Source organism: Callithrix jacchus, chromosome 3 (assembly GCF_049354715.1).
Source record: "Callithrix jacchus isolate 240 chromosome 3, calJac240_pri, whole genome shotgun sequence".
NCBI lineage: Eukaryota > Metazoa > Chordata > Mammalia > Primates > Cebidae > Callithrix > Callithrix jacchus.
Window position 1 is genome coordinate 119,114,923 of NC_133504.1, and position 24,702 is coordinate 119,139,624.

The window sequence follows — 24,702 nt, forward strand, 5'->3', positions numbered from 1 at the left end:
CTTTTGGAGAAATCCATGTGGCAGGGGACTGAAGCCTCTTGCCCAAAGCCATGTGAGTGAACTATCTTGTAAATACATTCTTTAGCACCAGCCAAGCCTTCAGGGGACAGCCAACCCAGCCTTAACAGACATAACCAACCTGCTAAGCCACTCCTAAATTTCTGATCCAAACAAAGTATATAAGATAATAAATGTTTACTTCTATTTTAAACCATTAAGTTTTGGAATAATTTATTAGGCATGAACAGATAACTAATATAATAGGGCAATTATATCACAAGAAGATAATGTATGCATAGAAGATGTTTATTTTAACCATTATTAGAATATAACAAACAATAATACTCTCTGATATTCACACTAAAGATAAATTAATATGGTGAAAGAATAAAAAGTTTAGCAAAAGATAGTGGAAAAGAGAAAAAAAAATCATTCCAACAAAGATAGTGACTCTTTCCCTCTATCTAACGAACTACTTGGCTTCCTCTATTCTACTCAAATAGCCCTTATCCACTTAGAGACAAACATTTAACCCCAATTCTCTTCTTCCACTGACTAGGCATAAGCAGGAACATTAGTTAGAGCTCTTTTTTTTTTGAGGGAGGGATGAAGGAAGGGAGGAAGGGGGGAGGGAGGGAGGGAGGGAGGGAAGGGAAGGAAGGAATTCAAGCAATGAGAGAGACATTGCGACCTGGATCTAGAGGTTTACAAGTTGATTTCTTTTTTTTTGAGTGAAGGAAAGAAGAAAAAAATGAGTAAAGGAGAGGAAGAAAGAGGAAGAGAAAGAGGGAGAGTGAGTGGAAATATTGCTTTATTCTTAAAAGAAATAGGTATTAACAATGGCCAATCAATGTTTCATTTAAACCTATGAGTACGTGTGATGTGGTATTCACTAGAATGTTTATTTTGTGTATTTGAAGTGGAGAGCTCTATAAATATTTATTGAGTTTACTTGTTCCGGATCTGAGTTCGAGTCCTTGATATCCTTATTAATTTTCTGTCTCATTGTGTCTAAGTCTCTATGTATCTGGGTGTTAGGATCGTTAGCTCTTGTTGTTGCATTGATCCTTTTACCACTATATCTTTGTTGCTTTAAAATCTATTTTATCTGATACAAGAATTGCAACTCCTGCTTTTTATTTATTTATTTATTTTTGCTCTCCATTTGGTTGGTAAGTCTTTCTCCATCCCTTTGTTTTGAGTCTTTTGTATCCTTGCCTGTGAAACAGGTCTGGATGTAATGTTGGGTTTTGGCTGTGTCTTTTGATTGGGGGATTTAGTCAATTTAAATTTAGGGTTACTGCCCTTTGATGTTAACTGGCTGTTTTATCCATTCGTTGGTGTGAATTCTTCTTTATGTTGGTGCTCTTTACTTTTTGGTATATTTTTAGAAGGGCTAATACTGGTTGTTTCTTTCTGTGTGTAATGCTTCTTTCAGAAGCTCTTGTAAAGCAGGCCTGGTGGTAATAAAATCTCTGAGTTCTTGCTTGTTCATAAAAGATTTTATTTTTCCTTCAGTTGTGAAGCTTAGTTTGGCTGGATATGAAATTCTGGGCTGAAGGTTCTGTTCTTTGAGGATGTTGAATATTGGCCCCCACTCTCTTCTGGCTTGTAGAGTTTCTGCTGAGAGATCTGCTGTAAGTCTGATAGGCTTGCCTTTGTGGGTAACCTGACCTTTCTCTCTGGCTGCCCTTAGTATTTTCTCCTTCGTTTCAGCCCTAGTGAATCTAACGATTATGTGCCTTGGGGTTGCTCTTCTTGAGGAATATCTTTGTGGTGTTCTCTGTATTACCTGGGGTTGAATATTGACCTGCTTTGCTAGTTTAGGAAAATTTTCCTGAATAATTTCCTGAAGGGTATTTTCCATCTTGGATTCATTCTCTCCGTCGCATTCAGGTACACCTATCAAACAGATTTGGTCTTTTCACATAGTCCCACATCTCTTGGAGACTTTGCTCATTCCTTTTTATCCTTTTTTCTCTAATCTTTTCTTCGTGTTTTATTTCATTAAGGTGGACTTTGACCTCTGATATCCCTTCTTCTGCTTGAACAATTCGAGTGTTTAAACCTGTGCAAACTTCTCTGAGTTCCTGTATTGTATTCTTCAGTTCCATTATTTCACTCATACTCCTCTCTAAGTTGTCTATTCTCAATAGAATTTCATCAAACTTTTTTCAAAGTTCCTAGTTTCTTTACGTTGGGCTACAACATGTTCTTTTAACTCACCGAAGTTTGTTATTATCCATTCCCTGAAGTGATATTCTAGCACTGGGATGCGCTCGTTCTCCATCAAGGCTTGTTTCATTGTTGATGTGGAACTGTGATCATCTTTAGAGGGCGAGGCATTCTGACTTTGAGTATTCTCAGCTTTTTTATGCTGGTTTCTTCCCGTCATTGTAAGTTTATCCTCCTGTGGTCTTTGAATTTACCAACTTTCAGATTAGGTCTCGTGAGTGGGCGTCCAGGTTGTTAGTTCCCAGGGCCATAGCAGCGGCATTAAAACTGATGGTGCTTTTCTGCCCAGGATTCTCTTGTCTGGCTTCCTTCTTGTGTCTGTAGTGGGCAACTCTGCCTTCCCGGGGCTCCAAACCTCGGTCAGAAGGGGAGCTGGTCCCGTTTACTCTGCGCCTCTGCGCCGAGCGCTGCCACACTGAGGTGCCATCACAGCCGCTGCACCGGGCTCTGTTGTCGTGCTGGGGGCCCTTGTGGGTCCTCCGAACCTGTTTACTCTGCTCCGAGAGCTGCCGCGCCGAGGCGCTGGCAAAACCGCTGCGCCGGCCACGAAAGTCGCGCTGGCGACCCGTGTGATTCCTCCACTGGGGATCTACTGCTCCGTGTGACCAGAATTTGTCTGAAAGTGTGGCGTCGTCTAGTTCTCCACGCCTTCACTGAGAGCTGCAGTCCCGAGATGTTAGCAATCAGCCATCTTGGATCGGTCTCCAGAGCTCTTTTTAAATTGTTACAGAAGATATTATAATCAACATACAACCTAATATTAAATGATATAATATTAATGAAGTAGCACTGAGGTACCAAGCAGTGTTCCCACATGAAGTTCCACATTTCTAACCTTTAGTGGCTGATTGTATAATTCTTTTCTACCATATCCTTAAATACATAATTTCATAGGAGTGGAGTAAAACAAGTTTTATGCACTTTCCCAGATACAAAACCCAGAATTTCCTAACCTGGGGAATGCAAGATTGTTTTTTCGATAAATTATTTTTTAATAATTATGCAGAAATTAGAAATATCTAATGTATCAAATCTGTGATCTGTTGAACAGTATCACTACAAATGAGAATAAAGCAGGCAGTGCTATAGTAATTAATACACATTACAGACATCAGCACCTTGCAGTGTATGCCTCAAATCCTTGGATATCCAACTTCCTTTGTAATTTATCAGAAGTTTAGACAGCTTTCTAAATCATGATCATCCATTCTTATCAGTGACATAACTTTGCTTCCAGAAGCTGATAGCCTTTTAGAATATGAAGTATAAACAATATATATGCTGTGTGAGAGAAGACAGTTTAATATATTTTCTACTTTCCAACTAAATATACTAGATTTGACATTTTTGATGCTAGTTAGCATCAAAAGTGGAAAAAAGCAATCATCTAATTAATACAATAGCCTCATCAGCATCTTAAACTAAGCAATACCAAGGAGAATATCCTATTTTTAATGAGGAAAATTATTCTATTCATGTCACTAGGGGACTTAGCAAATTTATTAGATAACTATTTACATTTCACAGTTTATGTTTTAGTGGATCTGATTTGTCTAAAATGTATAATATGTTTTAATTTTATTATATACAATAATGTTACTAATTTATTAAAGAAAAAAAGCACTACATGAATAAAGCAAAAAATTGTAACCAGAGTAGATAAATAACAAAGGGTTTGGCAAATACTGATCTGGACCTTTTTTTCCCTTTTTTTTTTGAGATGGAGTCTCGCTCTGTTGCCAGGCTGGAGTGCAGTGGCACAATCATGGCTTACTGCAATCTCTGCCTCCTGGGTTCAAGCCATTCTCCTGCCTCAGCCTCCCAAGTAGCTGACATTACAGGCATGCACCATCACACCCAGCAAATTTTTGTGTTTTTAGTAAAGACAGGGTTTCACCATGTTGGTGAGGATGGTCTTGATCTCCTGACCTCGTGATCCACCTGCCTTGGCCTACCAAAGTGCTGGGATTACAGGAGTGAGCCACCATGCCCGGCCTGATCTGGATCTTTAAACTGGCCTTTGGCCATATACTGTGCTCTTTCCTTAGACAAAACTGTGCTAATTCATGCACCCCAATTCTTCCTTTAGAAAAGCAGTTCAAGAAATCAGTTCGTGTTTCTCTCTGTCTCCCCCTCCCTACCATACCTGCCCCACCGGTGATCCGTCCACGTGCACACGCGCGCACACACACACACAGAGGTTGGGAGGTGTTCTGTAGCAAACTGCATACTTTAGCTCTCTTTTGAGATGCAGTGTACAAGTATGCTACTGAGGCTGCTGTTTCTCATGCTCAACTCTGAACCAAAGCTTATAGACAACCTTTCTCAGCTGTTTCAAATCCTTAAATAGCATTGTAGGAGATCTTCTTTAATGTTCCTATAACAAAAGTCTAACAGCTCCTACTTCCTAGGTATCTATAAACATTAGGAGACTTTCATGATGGTTCTTAATTACAAGATACCAAAGCACCTGCTGTTTTATATCTAAGTTTAAGAAAATTTGTACCAAAGTTATTTAATTTATAACTCTACTAACCAATATATCTAAATAGCCAAAATATACAATTCCCAACTATGTTATGGTAACAGTATGTTTACTGTATATCATCCTAAAATATATATATATGTAAAAATGTTTGTACCTATTTAAACTAAATATATAACCTTTATGAATAAACAGTCAAACTAATTCAAAGTAATAACATGTAAGTAGCAAAAGCCTACAAGGATTTTTTTCAAATACCTAAAGTCACTTGTTAGGGTGTTGTTTCTACTTACATTACAAAAATGCTTTTATATACAAGCCAATAATTTCCTTAGCCCTAAATGCTGTTAGATGTTGCTACACCTTACCTACAAATAGCAGTTGGCAGAAGTAACTGAGGAAATGGAAGGATGGGGATATCAAGGGACCAAAGACAGGAACTAGGAAGAGAAAATGGGTGGCTCTACAGAAAGATGAATTCTAAACTAAGAGAACTTAATGACCAACCATTCAACAATGACTTCCACTTCCACAATAATTTCCTTTGCTTTCACTAGAAAAATACTTGCCTATTGGCACTATAGGAGGAGTCCATTATGGTTCCAACCTGAGCTGGAAGTGATGAAGTGTAGGAAACTAAGGCTGGTGAGAACTCTTGAGGGGAGGTAAGATACTCAGGTGATGCCTGTTGTTGAGACGGCTGATGTTGAGCTAGCATCTGCTGTTGAAAGAAAGCCTGCTGATACTGCTGCATCTGAAAAAAGAAATATTATACAAAACAATGCTCCAGTCCTAAAGCACTGCCAGCATTGCATCTATTTACTATGTTCCTTCCTTTCACATTGGTGACAAAATCAGAAACCTAAAAAACAATGCTCTGCAGGAGCAGCTCTATTACTACAAAACTACATTAAGACAAAATAAATCTTTTTGAAAAGTTGCAAAGCTAGGCTCACTTGGCCAGAATCAAAAATCCTCCTTTAAATATTTTAAGAAAAAGAGTAGCTTAAAGTCATTAATAATATTCATTGCTGTAAAAAAGGGCAAATAATTCTCTGAAGCAGATGCACTCTCCCTTTGGGTTTCATTTTTTTACTCAATAAGTATTTGCTGAATGAAAGAGATATGTGTGACAAAAGACTATAGGTAAGACATCATTTCCCTTACAAAATGACATAAGAGAAGTATGTTATCGGTCAGTTACCATGTGCCATATTCAGGTGCATGGTTCAGTGCAATTTAAAGCTGCTTGAGAATATATGACTGTCTTTGATAAAATACATGTCAAGTAGCTTACTCGAATTGATTTTGAATTATTAAGTTCTGAACAATACCATTCATACTGTGAATTCCAACACCATAATGTATACTCAGAGAAATCTCTAGAAATTAATTAACAGTTACCATTGTAGGATACTGCGATGCAGAATGTTGTGGCTGATATACCGAATGCATTAAAAACTGTTGTTGAAGCATTTGTTGCTGCTGTGTTGCATGTTGATACTACAATGAGAAAACAAACAATAATAAATGCTATTCATGCCTTTACTGTGACAGAGCCCTTTTTAAAAGTATTGATCTTACCATAATAATAATTTGAGAAATCAGTAGTCTAAACATCAATACAAAATAGCTATACTCTAAATTACTATAATTTATTAAGATAGCTTTATCAGAATTGGTTTCAAAATTACCACAACATAACAGAGATTCAATTAAAACCATTTTTAGCGCAATTTAAGGATGTTTAGAAGAAAGCTACCAAAACACATTTAACACCTTTTCCTAGATGATAAAGACCCCTGAAGTGACTGCTAACAAAACCATTACACTAAATCTACACTCTCCTCTTATCTCCCCTTCAGTGGTTACCTTCTGGGCATCTCATGGTACCTCCACTCTGGATCTATCAACCAAAACCAGGAGGGTGACAAAATCCAAGACAACATTACTTCTGAAAAGCCTATTACCACCTTTCCAACAGTAGCATTATTCGTCTGTGAACTCAAAACGTAACCTCAGATAACAGTCATTATAAACTGCTTTGCTTACTTGTGAATACTAAATGTTTCAGATGAACATTCTTTTCTTCATAAGGTCACAATGCAACCTATTTTAGAGTATTCTTAACTATCTCACTAATTGCAAATTAAATATATATTCTTTCATAATCAGAAAACTGGAAAAAGTGTTTACTTGAATCTAGAGTTCAAGGCACCCATGATACAAAAAGGAATTCACTGATATTCAATTTGCTGCATCAATTTCACACTACTTCCATATCTAAAGAAACAAAAAAATTACCTGCTGCATATAAGCATCCTGAAGTAGGTGGTGGTGGTGGTGGTGCTGCTGCTGCTGCTGGTGAGGATGACGATGCTGTAAATGGAGTTGTTGTAATCTCCAATCTCCCTGTTGTAGTTGCTGGAGTACTCTATGCTGCTGGGGTGGCTGCTGAGGAGGTCCCTGACCCAATAAAATTTCAGGGCCATTTCCAGGTCTTAGTGCCCCTAAAGACAGGTCCAAACACTTACATTAACATACTAATGATTTCAATTAAAAAGCTGGATTTCAACATGCTCATTTCAATAATAATTTAAGGCATTTATATCCTTATTTACAATATAGAAACTTCCATATGCATAGAGTTTATAGGGATTTACTTTAATTATAATTACCCAAGGAACTTAATTTTGTCATCTACAATTCTGAAAAAGTCAACATCTTAGAAACATTTCATGTTTCATGCTTCAGCTCTCCATGAACACACCATTTACATTAGTTTTTCTACATTGCTCAACAATATCATGTACTATCATGAGTAAGTATCATTATCAGTGTAATTCTCAGTCTAGCATGTCATTTTCCACCTACTGAAATTCTTACTCTTTAAAGTTCAGCTCAAATCTCTCTTCCTTGTTCCTTCATATAACACTTCCACTCAGTTTAGTACATTTCAGTCTGTCTTGCACATAGCACATATTAATGGCTTACATGGCTATTTTCTAAACCAGGGACCCTGAGGGAAAAGATGATGACTTACTCATATGTTAAGAGTCCCAAAAAACCTTTTATACAAAAGATGCGTGATAAATACTCACTGTAATAAATCTATTAACACTGTCTCCTAAACGGATATTTATTTATAAGCTCCATAATTATACCCCATGCAAATCCTATAAATAAACTTTTAAAATTAACTATAAAGATATACACTTAATGCAATACACTAATACACCATAATTTCTGTATTCTCCTCTATTAACTTACCCTACATTCAAATGCAACTGTTCAATCCTAGAGGATAAAAAGAGTGGGGAGGAAGTACACAGAGGGAGAGAAGGGTTCTTTTTTCATCAATGTTAGTGTCCTCAAACTTCCTCAGCCCTAAGTATAACAGTTTTATGGAAATAGTTTTATAACTATTTCTAACTTCTCTAATAATAAGGAAATACATGTTCATTTTAATTATCCTTGAAAATACTTATTCCACCACACAGACACAACCATCATTAGCCTTTTAAGTGTATTTCTTTCCAGTTGAAAGAGTATTAAAATAACTACTCAAAAATCATTCACCTTGAAACTTTTTATTTTTAATTCACAATAATTGTACATATTCATAGGGTACATATTGATGTTTTGATACATATTATGTACAGTGATCAGATCGAGGTAATTAGCAAAACCATCACCATAAGCATTGTCATTTTTTTGTGTGTATTGGGAACACTCAATATCCTCTTTCTATCTATTTGAAATTATAAGAAATATTATTAACTAGTCATTCTACAGTGGAATAGAACACTAGGATTTATTCTTCCTATCTAGCTGAAAGTTTATATCCTTTAGTAAATCTCTCCACACTCCTCACTTCCCCCTACCCTTCCAGCCTTCAGTATCTTGTTATCTCCTTGAAAATAACAACAGCCTTGTTATCTCCTTGAAAAGAACAACAGCCTCCTAGCTAACTTATAGGTTAAAAAAGAAATCAATCTAAAAGACAAGGTCAACATATCAAAATCTGTGGAACAAAACGCTGGTAGTACATAAGAAACTTTTTTATTTAAATGTGTATGTGAAAACTAACAAGACAGAAAAAAATAAACTAATGAAAATAAAATCAAAGAAAATAGAAGGAATAAATTAATAATGACAAAGTCATAAAGAAATAGTGAAATAAACAACAGAGTTAATCAATAAAACCACAGTTTGACTACTGGTTCTAGTTCTTTGAAAAGATCAATAAAAGGGATAAAGCTCTGGGCAAGTCCCATCAAGAAAAAACAGTGAAGATATAAATAAACACTGTAATGAGAGAAGTGACAGACTATAGACATGAAAGTAATTAAAAATGCTATCTACAATTTTATGCAAATAAATTTGAAAATCTAAACAAAATCATTTTTAAATACATATATAAATTATAAACTCAAAAGGTAAAAAATCTGAATAAATCCGTAAAACTCAAATAAGTTGAAAATATGATCATGTTTCTAACTCTACAACATGTACCAATTCAGTTAAGCTCACATTTAAAGAAACAGAGCTTAGCTTCTTTTTCATAAAATATTCCAGAATGCAAAGGTAAGGCTCTCTTAATAAAGATATGAGTTTATCCAAAAATAAAAATAAGGTTTAAATAAAGTTTATCTTATCTAAGCAAAGATGCTTCAATATTCAGAGCTGTATTAATGCCACAAATAATATATTAAAGGAGAAAATTACATATCTTAAGAAATACTAAAAGAAAAAACAAGAAGCAGCAGCTATCTATAACTAATTTTAGAAAACGTAAGTTAGGAATAAAGGAAAACCTCATCAATGAGATAAAAAAAAAATAGAAATGTAGAGCAAATATCATGCCAAAACCAGTCTCCCTAAAAGAGAATAAGACAGAAATGTTCACCACTACATAATATTAGCCCAGAGGATCTAGCTAATGCAATAAAATAATAAAAACCAATAAGCATAATTAATATGAGAAACAGCAAATTATCATTATTATCAAAAAGAGACTGTCTCGAAAAAATATAAAATAAGCAAATGAAAACCTATTAGAATAAATAATTTTAATATGACCGAATGAAATAATCAAAAATCAAAACATGTAAATTTCCACCAAAACTATTATGCCAATGCACTTAAAATAACCATCTTTAAAATTTATTTTTTAAAACTTAAGAGACTTCCTCTAAAATTCATACAGAAGAAGAAAATTTTGGATAGGAAGTCCAGCCCATCAGACCTATTAAGCAGCATAAGAATAAATAACTCAGTGATACAAACATGGGTTAAAAAGAAAAAACAATACGGAAAGTTAGTTCATGATAAAAGTGGTCTTTCAAATCTGCAGAGAAAGAATGCACTATTTAATAAATGGCATTGGAGAAAATGGAAATAAACTAAACTTAGTCCTTTTTTTAAACTATACCCTAAATAAATTCCAGAAAGATTGCAATGCTAACTGTAGAAAACAAAAACATGAAGATATTAGAATGTTTTTTAGAAAAAGAAATTTCCTTTGTAATACAATACAAAACCCAGCAGCTACAAAGGTAAAGTGCCAGACTTGATCTTATAAAATTTTATAATTCCAATATATACACATATATATTCTGATATACATCCATTAATAAAATTAAAGAAAAATGACAAGCCAAGAGATTTACAACATATCTGGCAAAGAGTTAACACTCACAATATGTATACATTCAGAGCAATAAGAAATAAATAAAAGACAATCTCATAGAAAATTGGAATAATTCACAGAAGGAAAACATATGGAAACACTTTTAAAACTTCTACTTTTCAAGAAAGCAAGGATAGGAATAAAAGGAACTGACACTGTTTTTGCTGTTGTTTTTTAGCAACCCTATTAACTGAAGAACTGACACTGTTGATGGTAGTATAAATATTGGAGTCTTTCTGGATAGCAGTACCTAACAGATTTTAAATGAGTACACTTCTTAATATCTTCCTCAAGGAAATGCTCTGACAGAATTCAAGAGTATCTTATAAAGATGTTCACCACTCTATTAATAATAGCAAATATTAAAAATAACCTAAATGGTTATATAAGCTATGGTATATTTATATTAAAAATTATACAGATCTGTATGTACTGATAAGCAAAGCTTTCCAAAATATATATTTTTTAAAATTCAAGTAGCAGAGAAATATGTTGATATGGTTTAGCTGTGTCCCCACTAGAATCTCAACTTGAACTGTATTCCCAGAATTCTCATGTGTTGTGGGAGGGACTCAGGGGGAGGTAATTGAATCATGGGAACTGGTCTTTCCCATGTTATTCTCATGATAGTGAGTAAGTCTCATGAGATTTGATGGGTTTATCAGGGGGTTCCGCTTTTGCTTCTTCCTCATTTTCTCTCACCACCACCATGTAAGTGCCTTTCACTTTCCACCATGATTCTGAGGCCCTGGCCTCATGGAACTGTAAGTCCAATTAAACCTCTTTATGTTCCCAGTCTTGGGTACGTCTTTATCAGCAGCATGAAAATGAACTAATACAGTAAATTGGTACCAGTAGAGTGGGGCACTGCTGAAGAGATACCTGAAAACGTGGAAGCGGCTTTGGAACTGGGTAAGAGGCAGAGGTTGGAACAGTTTGGAGGGCTCAGAAGAAAACAGAAAAATGTGGGAAAGCTGGAACCTCCTAGAGACTTGTTGAATGGTTTTGACCAAAATACTGATAATGGTATGAACAATAAGGTCCAGGCTGAGGTGTTTTCACATCGAGATACGGAACTTCTCGGGAACTAGAACAAAGGTGACTCTTGTTATGTTTTAGCAAGGAGACCAGCAGCATTTTGCCCCTGCCCTAGAGATTTGTGTAACTTTGAACTTGAGAGAAATGATTTAGGGTATCTGGTGGAAGATATTTCTAAGCAGCAAAGCATTTAAAAGGTAACTTGAGTGCTGGTAAAAGCATTCCATTTTAAAAGGGAAACAGCATAAAAGTTCAGAAAATTTGCAGCCTGATGATGCAGTGGAAAAGAAAAACCTACTTTTTGAGGAGGAATTCAAGCAGGCTGCAGAAATCTGCATAAGTAGAAAGGAGCCTAATGTTAATCCCAAGGCCATGAGGAAAATGTCTCCAGGCCATGTCAGAGACCTTCACAGCAGCTTCTCCCATCATTGGCCAATAGGCCCAGGAGGAAAAAGTGGTTTTGTGGGCCAGGTCCAGGATACCCATGCTGTGTGTAGCCTAGGGACTTGGTACGCTGTGTCCCAGCTGCTCCAGCCGTTCCTGAAAGGGGCCAACATAGAGCTCCGGCTGTGGCTTTCACAGAGTGGAAGCCCGAAGCCTTGGCAGCTTCCATCTGATGTTGAGCCTGCAGGTGCACACAAGTCAAAAACTGAGGTTTGGGAAACTCCACCTAGATTTCAGAAGATATATGGAAACGCCTGGGTGCACAGGCAAAACTTTGCTGCAGGGGCAGGCCCCTCATGGGAAACCTCTGTTAGGGCACTGCAGGTGGGAAATGTGGGGTCACAGTCCCCACACAGAGTCCCTAGAGGCACTGCCTAGTGGAGTTATGAAAAGAGGCACACCATCCTCCAGTCCCCAGAATGACAGATCCACCTACAGCTTGCACTATGCACCTGGAAAAGCTGCAGACACTCAGCACCAGCCGGTGAAAGCAGCAGGGATGGAGGCTGTACCCTGCAAAGTCACAGGGGCAAAACTGCCCAAGACCATGGGAACCCACTTTTGCATCAGCATGAGACCTAGAGTCAAAGGAGATCACTTTGGAACTTTTAAATTTGACTGTCCCACTGGATTGCAGACTTGCTTGGGACCTGTAACCCCCTTTTTTTGGCCAATTTCTCCCATTTGGAATGGCTATATTTACCCAATACATGTACCCCCATTGTATCTATGAAGTAACAACTAGCTTGCTTTTGATTTTACAGGCTCATAAGTGGAAAGGACTTGCCTTGTCTCAGATGAGACTTTGGACTGTGGACTTTTGGGTTAATGCTGAAATGAGTTAAGACTTTTGGGTACTGTTAGGAAGGCATGATTGGTTTTGAAATGTGAGGACATGAGATTTGGAGGAGCCAGGGGTGAAATGATACGGTTTGGCTGTGTCTCCACCCAAATCTCAACTTGAATTGTATCTCACAGAATTCCCGTGTGTTGTGGGAGGAACCCGGAGAGGGTAACTGAATCATGGGGACCAGTCTTTCCTGTGCTATTCTCGTGATAATGAATAAGTCTCATGAGATCTGATGGGTTTATCCGGGGTTTCTGCTTTTACTTCTTCCTCATTTTCTCTTGCTCTCGCCATGTAAGAAGTGCCTTTCACCTCCCACAAGATTGTGATGCCTCCCCAGCCATATGGAACTGCAACTCCCTATGTCTTTATTAGCAGCATGAAAATGAACTAATATATACGTACAGTATGACTCCATTAATTTTTTTATTTTGTTATTTACTTATAGTTATTATTGTTTTTGAGAGAGAGTCTTACTCTGTCGCCCAGGCTGGAGTGTAGTGGCATGATCTTGGTTCACTGCAACCTCTACCACGTGGGTTCAAGTGATTCTGTGCCTCAGCCTCCCAAGTAGCTGGGATTACAGGCATACGCCACCACACTCAGCTATTTTTTATATTTAGTAGAAATGGGGTTTTGCCATGTTGACCAAGCTGGTTTCAAACTCCTGGCCTCAAGTGATCCACCCGCCTTGGTCTCCCAAAGTGCTGGGATTACAGGGAGTGAGCCACTGTGTACAGCCTCCATTTATTTTAAATACAACATGTAGTGCATTATGTATATATATATATATATGTATATATATATATATATATATACACACACACACACACACACACACATGTAAAAACATAAAAAAGGACTGGGAAGATGAACACTAAACTGCTGCTGGTTAACTCTGGGAAAAATGGAGGGAGACATTTATGTTTTCTCTGAAAACTACTATATAGTCCGAGTATTGTAAAATACAATACTCATGTGTTACTTTTTGTATTATTTTTCAAGGGTGAACTGTTTTTAAAAAAAAGATGCATATATCAGGGGAAATAGAGGAAGATTTTTTCAATTTAAATTGAAAGCAGGTAAGAAAGGGAAACACGGCCCCTGACATCAGGAGCAGGCCTGGCACTCACAGCTAGGTCTTCGTGCTCTCCTGTTGAATAATCTCATATGATATTAGATAAGGCCACTATGACATTGATGGATCAAAACAAGACCACTTTAAAATCATGTCTTTACAAAGACAAAATTGTGAACATTGTCCATACCCCTAAAATGTCTCAACATCTTTAGCAACTGAGGCTTTAGCTTCCTTCCTCCTAGACAAAATTTATATTAAGATACCTAAACATATCATAACACCTCTTCCTTTCTTTTCTTTTTCTTTTTTTATTTTTTTGAGACAGAGTCTCATTCTGTCACCTAGGCTGGTATGCCGCAGTGCAATATCTTGGCTAACTGCAACCTCCACCTACTGGTTCCAAGGGATCCTCTGCACCTCAGCCTCCTGAGTAGCTGAGACTAGACGCGCACCACCACACTAAGCTAATTTTTGTATTTTTTAAATAGAGACGGGTTTTGCCAAGTTGCTCAAGCTAGTCTTGAACTCCTGATCTCAAACAATCAACCTGTCTTGGCCTCCCAAAGTGCTGGGATTACAAGTATGATCTGCACCCAGCTTTGTATGACCTCTTCTTGACAGTATCCAATACAGAACAACAAAGCCCTACTTTTTTTTTTCCTTTGGAGATAAGGTCTTTTTCTGTCACCCAGGCTGCAATGGTGCAATCACAGCTCACTGTAATTTTGAACCCCTGGGCTCAAGTGATCCTCCTACATCAGCCTCCTGAGTAGCTGGGACCACAGGAATAAACCAACATGGCTGGCTAATTTTTTTATTTTTTGTAGAGACAAGGTCTCACTATGTTTCCCAGGCTGGTCTCAAACTCCTAGCCTCAAGTGATCCTCCCCCCGCCGCCTCCCAAAGTGCTGGGATTACAGGGACAGACCAGCATGTCCGGCCCCCCACTTCCTTAAAGCCTCTCTAAAATTACCCAAAACAAGTCCTTTAATATGTCTTTTCAAGTACCATCTTCCTGAGACACTCCAGATCTGAATAGAAGTCATAAACATAACTTGTTCAACTACAAGAGTGTTTCTAGTGTTCTTTGGCTGGAGGACACTAATGCATGATAAATAAGACTGATGGGATCTCCAACCCAAAAAGGTATAATAAAGATAAACTAACATTGAACGTTTACTATGAGACAAAATTTTCATAGATACCACATCTTATTTACTCCTCGCAACAGGAAAAGCAATTGTTATTCCATTTTACTAAGAGAACAGTGGGGTTAAGAAAGGGTGAAATAGGAACTAAATACAAATGATTTCAAATTCACATTGTTTTCCCTTTTCCAGGGAATACTCCTCCAACTATTGTATTTGATTATCATAGAAGTACATAGCAATATGCCAGATAAAACACAATGAGTACAGTGGCTCACACCTTTAATTCAAGTACTTTGGGAGGCCAAGACGGGAGGATCACTTGAGCCCAGAAGTTCAAGACCAGCCTAGGCAACACAGGGAGCATAAGGAGACTCAATCCTCTCTCTGTTAAAAAAAAATTAGCAGGCATGGTGGCATACATCTGTAATCCTACCTATTCAAGAGGCTGAGGTAGAAGGATCACTTGAGCCTGGGAGGCACGAATGCAGGAGCATGACCATGGAGTGCCACTGCACTCCAGCCTGGGTGACAGAGTAAAACCCTATCTCAAAAATAAATCAATAAATAAATAAACAAACAAACAAATAAAAACATTACCTTTCCTGAACATATACTTTACTTGATAGTAATAACACCATTAATAGTTAACATTTACTAAAGGCATATCATGTATCAGGTATCACATTAAACAGCCATTTAATCCTCCCAATAATCCTATTAAGATAGGTACTAGTTCTTTCAGAAGCTATATTACTAAAAACATGGGAGAAATAGGAATCAAATCAGGTTCATAAGACTCAAAATGTACACTCTTAACCATCAGAGTATCCTCATTAAAAACATTTTAACATTAAAACAAGACAGATTTATTATGAAATAAAGTGCAAAACAGGATTTCTTTAAGGTAAGTCCTCAGGTTATACCCCCAGAACCTTGAGAAAATAAATTTACTCAAATGTTAGGGATATTTCTTTGGGGGGAATTATTTTTTAAGTACCACACTATACCATAATGCTTAGGAGATACTTTAGTAAATTTTTCTCAAAATCAGGTAAGTTTTTATATTGTAATGTCCATATGGTTCAAGATAGTCCTTCACCAAGGCTCTAGGTACAATACAAAGACATATAACTTTGTAAGACTAGTGTTTCAGCTTTCTTCCTTTCCCATGTAACATAGACTTTCTCCATACCTTTGAACTTTTTCTCAACCTCAAACCCAACTAGTTGATGATTCTAGGGATAACAGTTTGTATTTATAGTATCAAAGCAAATGGTGAGTTTTTTGAACCATACTTTTAAATTGCCAGTAACTTCCCTTTGCCTACAATTGAATTGTTGGAAACCAACTGAATTTATTAGACATCAGCAGAAAGTTTCCAAAAGCATTATGTTATCTGCTTTACAATATTAGGTTTATTAGCAGTTTATACCCCTAGAAAATCAAACCATAAAAGGTTTATTTACATTAACCTTTAAAAGAATGAGGCTGGCAGGGCTCTATTACCTTTTGGCCTGTGGTTACCGAATTCACCAGGAGTAGGGACTTTAACAGGTGTTGCTGAACTTTGAATAGTCAGCACACTGGGAGTGGCAGTAGTAGTAGAGTTGGCCTTTGGTCTTTGTCTTGGTGCAATTGAGGTTTCTGTTGGTCCAATGGTATCTGTTATTCTATAAAAAAAGAATATATTTCATTCTAAATATTGGAATTATTTCTCATTTACTCTTTGTTCTATAAAGCATCCAACTCAACAGGTGCATTTTAACTATTACTGATAATCACATTAGTCATCTTTCTTCTAACTTTCAAGTATTAAATGTTTAATAAAGATAGGAAAATAAATAAAAGTAACCATTTTCCTTAAAACAGTATACAATCATTCATAGTCTGCTACTGAAACTGGCAGAAAAAGAATATAGTCCCAGAAACTGCTCTTAAGGAGATGAAATGATACTGAAAGGAAATAAACAGAAACCTTTTCATAAGGTTTTGGATGAAACTGAGAACCATTCTCTGAAATTGTCAGAGAAATAAAAATAAGAAACAACAAGAAATAATCTCCCTTTACTTGGACTCAAGGCATAAAAAAAGAAGACTGTAGCCTAGGACATGTTAAACAAAAGCAGCCAAAACTTTTAACAGGTGGAACCACCTGCTCACATTCAAATTCTTGAATCTTTACCTTTGCTTTACTTAGAACACAGAATGGAAATTATATAAAACATATCCCACTAGGACTTAGTTTAGGCCCCAGATGCAGGTGGTTAAGCAGTAAACACAGTTTAGAAATTAAGAGACAATAAATATAATTTGAAAAGACACTGACATTTGCTTTTCTTTTTTAAAAAAAAAGGTAAAATATTTCATGTTTATCAACTTGCTTTCTATAAATTCAGTATAAAAACTCAAATACTTGTTAATATGACCATATGTTCACTTTCCAAAAGGATTCACAACAAAATCTCTTTATTAAATCCCTTACACATTTTCAAGTAAATTAATACTTTAAAATTTGACATACATATGATTTATCAAGCACACATCTGCTGTATCTGCATCTATCAAGTGAACAGATTCCATTATTTCCCAACATCTGTAAGTACCACAAGAGGGAGCCCTATTAACAACTATCTTCCCAAGAGAATGAAAAAAACATGACACTGAATCAAAAGACCTTAGAATTATATGTATTCTATTTTCTGAAAATAACACCTATGCTCTAGATGGGATGGGGATGGCAAAAGTCATGAAAACTGAAATATATACATATATATATTATATAATCAATTATATCTTATTTTCATGATAATCAAGTATTTAATGACTTCAAATTATTGAAGGGGCATTAGAATCAATGCTGTACTCCCTAAGCTCAAGTAATTTGGGGGAAATATTGTACACAATGTCTCTGTTTAACTATCCATTCTGTATTAAATGGCTAGTACAGGCTAGTACAGGCCATACCTCATGTTGCATCGTTGCTGATCTAAACCCCCTTTAGAGATTCACAACACACGTAGGCATAGCAAAAGAAGCTTATTAAAAGTCTGTATACTTTGTTCATTCTAATGTCTCTTGTTTTACTAATAATATGCTGTAATATGTATTGTACATTTACTGATATCCAGCAAAACACTGCACAACACCCTGTCCTCAAAGAATTTACAGTATACCTAGGAAAGACAGGGCACATGTTAGTGGAAATGTAACAATACATAAGATAGTAAAAATCATCAGTGCCAAGCTACTGCTGTCAAGAGTTTTATAAAGATGTAACTGTACTTTTAATCTAACTTGGCTACAGAAGTCTTCAGGTAAACACTGGGGTTTAAATTTTTTTTAATAAGTTTGACTTCATTAGGCAGTGACAAAGAAACCAGGCATTCTATATATGGGAAAAAAAATGCCTGGGCAGATTAGGCATAGGGAAGATACAAAATTGACTGAAGTCAAACACAGTCAATTTTGTATCTTCCCTATTACAACACTGCCACACAGTCTCATGTGCACTATTACTATAGTCACAGAGCTGTTTTTTCTGCTTCCCTTCTTTTCTCCTCACCATCACCTGAACAAAATCATCACAGTTTTCCTAAAACTCAGACTCACACTCTCCTGCTTAAAATTCTTCAATGTTTCCATCTGCCAGGCCAGTGATTCTCAAAGTCTCCATCTTTAAGACATGTGTCAGCTAAATTTCACATGTTAACCTATACTAAGAGCAGATGCAAAGTTCAGGGAGATGAGAGCAGCCTTTTAAGAAGGCAGAGAGTACCACAGATTGAAGGTAGCTGAGTACCCACAGGAGCTTTCTGAAAACATGTGAGTAATGAAACTACCTAGTAAATGATTTCTCCTCCCAAAATATGCTATCTACATGAAAAACATCTAAATTTTTTAATATTAGGCTTTGTATATAGATTTGTTCAAGTCTTCACTAATATTCATAAAGAGTAAATTTATATTAGTGACAACCTTATTTCTTAATATATATAATGTTCAGATTCAATATACTATAAGTAAACACTGTGAATTTTAATAGCACTATTTCATTGGCTTGTAATTATATAGCTATAACGTGTTACGGTGAAATGCTGACTTATGCTATTTTTTAAAAATCGACCTTCTCAAAGATTTGTTTACTATTTTAAAAAACAGAAGTCACAATAAAATTCAACTGACAAATCCTACAATTCATAATTACCACTCAACATTGCATGCTAATTAAAGCTATGTCATAGGTAAGACCAATAGTTGGTCAAGCTGGTTTCCTGCAAGTTATATATAACTTTACTTCTTCATCTCTTCTCAAAAGAACATTTTGAAATTAAAGTGAATGAAGATATTTTTAGAGTAACACCATTTTTAAAAATAAGTCATTCACAAGACATATTAACAATTTACAAGTAACAGATCATTTACAACACAAGCCACAACCAAGTCTCAATCTCAATGAGTAGAACTGACTAGAAGGTTGAAACATAACTAACCTAAAGGCCAAGTCCAAATTTCTCAGCATGATTTAAAAAAAAAAAAAAAAAAACAACGCTGTTCCCGACTAGCATTTATCTACCTCTCCACTACTCCTGTGTATGTCCCATTTTGCCCTAGGCTTGCAGTTTCACAAGGGCCATTCTTGCCTAAACTGCCTGCCTGCTATAGTTTCACTCTCCACCCTTCCAGGTGATTGACCATTCATCATTCAAGGAAGATTCCCACACTCAGAAAAACATTCTTTATGTGCTCCTGTTTTCCCTGCTCCTAGACTTTCCCTTCCTCCACACTCTCAAAGTAGCCTGATACCTATCAGGTTGTAATTGTTTACTTGTCAATTAGAATGTGAACTCCTTAGAAATAAAAACTGCTTTTTTTTCTTTGTGTTTCAGTTGTCTGTATCTTGCATATAAAAAGCATATGAACAAATACATTTTTGCATTGTATATGAAATAAAACTTTGTATAAATAACATACAATACAAAAATGCTGTGACCAAGAAATCTTCCTAAATGTAATATTATACCTGTCTCATAATCTAAGATACAATTCTGCTTATTTACTTTTAAATTTTAAAAAGTATGAGGGGAAAAAAATCAATCATTAACAGATTCAGTCTTAACCTACATAATACAGTTCAAACTTATAATTAATAATTATTTAATAACAAATACTCTGAAAAATAAGATTGAAAACATTTTTACAGTGGGTCTTTTTTTATCATCCTTAAAAAGTATTCTAGTTATAACTACTCATTACAAATTCTACAAAGTACATACATATTCTACATATTCTAGTTGCCTGTATGAGCTATTTTTTTCTTTCCTTAAATTTAAAAAATAAACATATTATCTATGACTCAAAACGTAATATTTCCTAAATCAGAGTTGCTATATGATGAAAATTACAACCCCTGCCCCTCCAAAAAAAGACCCACTGTAACATTATCAGTTAAACAATCACTTATTTGTCACTGAGTGAACAGTTCCAGTGAGATGATGCCAAACCCTTTATCTAATATTTGTAAAAGCTTATTTTGTATTTGCTATCTCAATTATACCACATGCAATAATCAACACAACATTTTTTGTGGGTGAAAATGATACTTAATCAATTACATTTGCTAGATTAAAAACAAGGCCTATCATTTTTTTTAAATGCCTTTTCAATTTTAGCATAGCTTTGCCTACCTGGCTTTTATTTGGCTTTTCCTAGCAGCTGCTTCACTAGCAGTCATCGGTTCAGGAAGAGCTGAAGGAATAGAAGAATTCTTGGGAGAAAAAAAAATTTCATTTTAGTTTTTAATTGCAGAAAGTTTTTTAAACTATGGATATATTATTGAACTTTAAAAGTACTCTCCATAATATTATTTTCACATCACATACCTATAAATTGTTCACATATATTTGCCAGATCTAATCTGCAAATATCACTACTTGCTACACAATGTCACTTTCATATTCATATGCTACAGAAACCTTGGAAAATAAGCAAAAGATACCATTGTATCCATGTATAAGTGGGTAAATCTTGAGTAAAAACAAACATTATATTACACTTGTAAATCAATGACTATTTGCATTTTGGAAAAAGCAACAAACACCAAGGATAAGAATAAAGTGTTGTTTCTACATACTACAGATAATTTTCAAGACACTGAATATAAGGCCTGGAAAATTAGGGCAGAAGGCCTTACTGATTTTTCTATGTCCAATGTTTAGTCCATTGTAGATACTCAACAAATACTTGCTGAATAAAAAGCTCAACACCTAATCAAATGTCAAATGAATCTACTTTTCTACTTTTAGAACTGCAAAACTTTCAGCTTTAACAAAGAAAATACTACATCAATACAACAAGGGCTTAAAAAAAAAAAAGGAAAGGTACCACATTCCTTCTTTTTTCTTAGTGTGGTAGATTAAGTTATACATAAAGAAAACAGAAACAAGTCAGGCCAGAATGATCTTTACAAAGTCAAGAATGGCTTATAATCAGCGATGATTTTAGAGACCTTTATTAAAACTGACAAAGACTTGCCATATACAATTCACTTAAAGTAGTTAAATGCACTGTGCAGACAGTGAATAAAATTCAAAGCTTTTGAATAATACTATTGCCAACTGAGTACCTTCCAAGAACTAGGCACTGGGTTTTACATGTAATCCTTATAATTACTATCCTTGCTTTAAAAAAAAAGGAAATTAAAGTAACTTACCAAAAGATTCAAAATCAACCACTGATAAAGACAAAACTGAATCTGGGTCTTTCTGTTTACATTGCCTGTGCTTTTACAATTATTATTTTTATAGTTTAAGGGGCTCCAAGTGCAGTTTTGTTACAAGGATATGTTGCATAATGGTGAAGTCTGGGCTTTTAGTGTGACCATCACCCAAATAGTGTACAGTATACCCATTAGGTAACTTCTCATCCTTCATCCACTTCCCACCTTTCTAAGCTTCCACTGTCTATTACTCCACTGTCTATATCCAGACATACACATTGTTTAGTTCCCATTTCACAATGCCTGTGCTCTCTATACCAACATCCAATGTTTCCTAAACTTACTCAGTTAATAGAGTGCTTAGGGTCTCAGTAATTGTTTACAACACGTCTAAGAAAAAAAATCTAATAGTCCTGTTTATTAGATGGTTAGGCCCAAATAACTTAATAAAATTAGTTTGTGCTAGGTCAGACAGATGTTCCTGTGTTTTCCTCAAAAATGCAAAATATCCTGTCTGAGTCTTCTGCACTCCCCAAGGTACCTCAGTGCATAGTCTGGGTACTACAGCTTTTAAACAATATAGTCAAACACACAATCAGACCACTTGTCATGAAACAAAGAAGTTTGTCTGTTTTTTAACAACAAAAAACAAGTAGCTCTGAAAGTCTATGTATTCACATGCAATAAAATGAATTTTAAATCCATATCCTACTTGAAAAACTACTTACATTGATGTTGGAGACTGGACAATCCTTTTTGGCAAATTTAAATGCAAAATATGACACTTGAAATATATCAGGTCTATGTTCTGGATCTGGTTCAAGCATGAACCCTGCAAGAACAGATAAAAATGTTAAGAAGTTTTATGAAACACACATTATTCTACTTAGGGGCACATTATAAGGATAAAAAATATCTATTTTCTGTTCCATTTTAAGATCAGTGATGATTCTAGTGAACTTTATTAATGTCTATAGAAAATGCAGAAATTGGTAGAAGTAAAGCATTATCCTACGCTAAGGGTAGATTAGTCACAGAACAGCTCTACACTAGAAGTATGAATGACAAATATGATTATTCTATTAAAAAAGTGACACAAAAGAAAAAGTGGGTTTAGTGAACAGTGGAGAATTATTCAAGAAAGTTCGAAGGCCATAGTAAAAAGGTTCTTCAAGATAATTCTATTCAAAATAATTCTTACTATTACCTAAAATATCTTTATTAATTTTTAAGTAATCCTGAATCATTGAGAAAAGGCTAAATTGTGTACATTATAATCTAATAAAGTATTAAAGGATTGGCACTATCGTTTTCCCAAAGCATGCTCTCTTCCCGTTCTGATATTAACAACGTTCACCATAGTTCTGTATCTTAACATGTTATCCATATCATGCTCAGAAATATGGGCAGAGTTTTATAATTTCCATGAACAGATTTCAAAACAACCTTACAGACTGCTTGAAATGCCTGATCTTTTTGCTACAAAAATGACCACTACTATTTGGTAGTACTCTATTTCTTGGATAATTTTTAATTCTAAATTTTACAAAGTTGACATTTACACTCAATTCCGTAATTAAAGATTCATATTATTTTAAGACTAAGTCTATCTCTGCCTCATCAATTAACTCTAAGTTTTTATAATGTTTAAATCCTTCTTAAACTACTTAAAATGTAAAATTTACAGCATTAGATGATATTCTTAAGTTTGCTAATAAACTAATAGATAGAGAGATCTAAGTATGTAAATGGGTTAAATAAAATTGTAAATCAAAATGAATTAAATCTTCCCTTCAAATTTAAGTAATATTTTGAATGAAGAATGTACAATACATTTCCAATGACATGATAAATTTATTTTGGCTAAAAACACAGTTAAGTGGAAAGTTATAATTTATTTGAGAGATTCTGAGCTCAGTGTAAAATATACAAAAATTCTGCATGTAACTTGATTTTATATGTTTATGCTAACATATGTCACATAAAATTGATTTTTTATCATTTTTATAGCCATTGCTAGATTGAAATAACTAAAAACATTTTAATTCTAATATTTGCTAGTTTTTATATTCAAATTCATTCCAGAAAAGATTTGAGGAATCCAAAAAGTTTATTTTATCTTCATACCAACAGATATCAAATGTTTTTAAAGTAGCAACAGCACATAAAATGGGGGTAAATTTAAATATACTGTTAACAATAAATACTTACTCAGATAATTTTCAAAACCAAATAAATCACCAAAAAACCTATCAGATTCACAAATGTATAGTCCTATTTTTCTATTCTAACAAATTTATTTGACTTTTAAAATCTAATTTCAACAATAGCTAATTACAAATATTTAGTCCTATTGGACTTCAAGTCCAAGAACTTGAAGCAGCACACAAAACTGTAAGATTTTTTTTAAATATACAAGAAATGTAAAACGGATGGAAAAATAATGGCTGGGGTGTTGAAATGAATAGGATAATGAGGTCAGTTACAAACTACATATGATCTGGTCCTAAACAGAGGCCCAAAGTTTGCTCTACATTTTCTATCTGTCTATCCGTCTATATATATATATATAGACATATATATATATGGCAACATGATCCGTTACATGAACCACAGTGTACCTGACACAAAAAAGAGGTGCTAGGGAAAAACACTATTTGTGATACTGAAAGCTAGAGGGCAAATTCTCCCTTGAGTCTTTCTAAAGATAGCTCACACAAAGTGAACAACATCCTTAAGAACAGCAGTGAGTGGACTGGGCACAGTGGCTCACGCCTATAATCCCAGCGCTTTGGGAGGCCGAGGCAGGTAGATCACGAGGTCAAGAGATCGAGACCAGACTGGTCAACAAGGTGAAACCCCGTCTCTACTAAAAATACAAAAATTAGCTGGGCATGGTGGTACACATCTGTAGTCCCAGTTACTCGGGAGAGGCTGAGGCAGTAGAATTGCTTGAACCCAGAAGGCGGAGGTTGTCGTGAGGCGAGATCGCGCCATTGCACTCCAGTCTGGGT

At 35.4% G+C, this 24,702-nt stretch overlaps 1 protein-coding gene and 1 long non-coding RNA gene across 3 annotated transcripts in view; one reads left to right on the forward strand and one right to left on the reverse strand.

Moving 5' to 3' along the window:
• Nucleotides 1-7,031, forward strand: part of LOC144581805 (uncharacterized) — a 51,864-nt gene extending 44,833 nt beyond the window's left edge. The window contains exon 4 of the long non-coding RNA XR_013533059.1: nucleotides 6,586-7,031. This is a non-coding gene — a long non-coding RNA (uncharacterized LOC144581805). The remainder of the gene's footprint in view (nucleotides 1-6,585) is intronic.
• BMP2K (BMP2 inducible kinase) overlaps nucleotides 1-24,702 on the reverse strand; it is a 148,075-nt gene that overhangs the window by 40,903 nt on the left and 82,470 nt on the right. For both annotated transcript variants that reach the window (XM_035293461.3, XM_035293460.3), the window contains exons 8-13: nucleotides 22,417-22,520; nucleotides 20,658-20,737; nucleotides 16,480-16,643; nucleotides 7,025-7,230; nucleotides 6,125-6,223; nucleotides 5,290-5,474 (exon numbers count right to left, since the gene is read on the reverse strand). In XM_035293461.3, coding sequence (XP_035149352.2) covers nucleotides 5,290-5,474; nucleotides 6,125-6,223; nucleotides 7,025-7,230; nucleotides 16,480-16,643; nucleotides 20,658-20,737; nucleotides 22,417-22,520 — 838 coding nt within the window. The remainder of the gene's footprint in view (nucleotides 1-5,289; nucleotides 5,475-6,124; nucleotides 6,224-7,024; nucleotides 7,231-16,479; nucleotides 16,644-20,657; nucleotides 20,738-22,416; nucleotides 22,521-24,702) is intronic.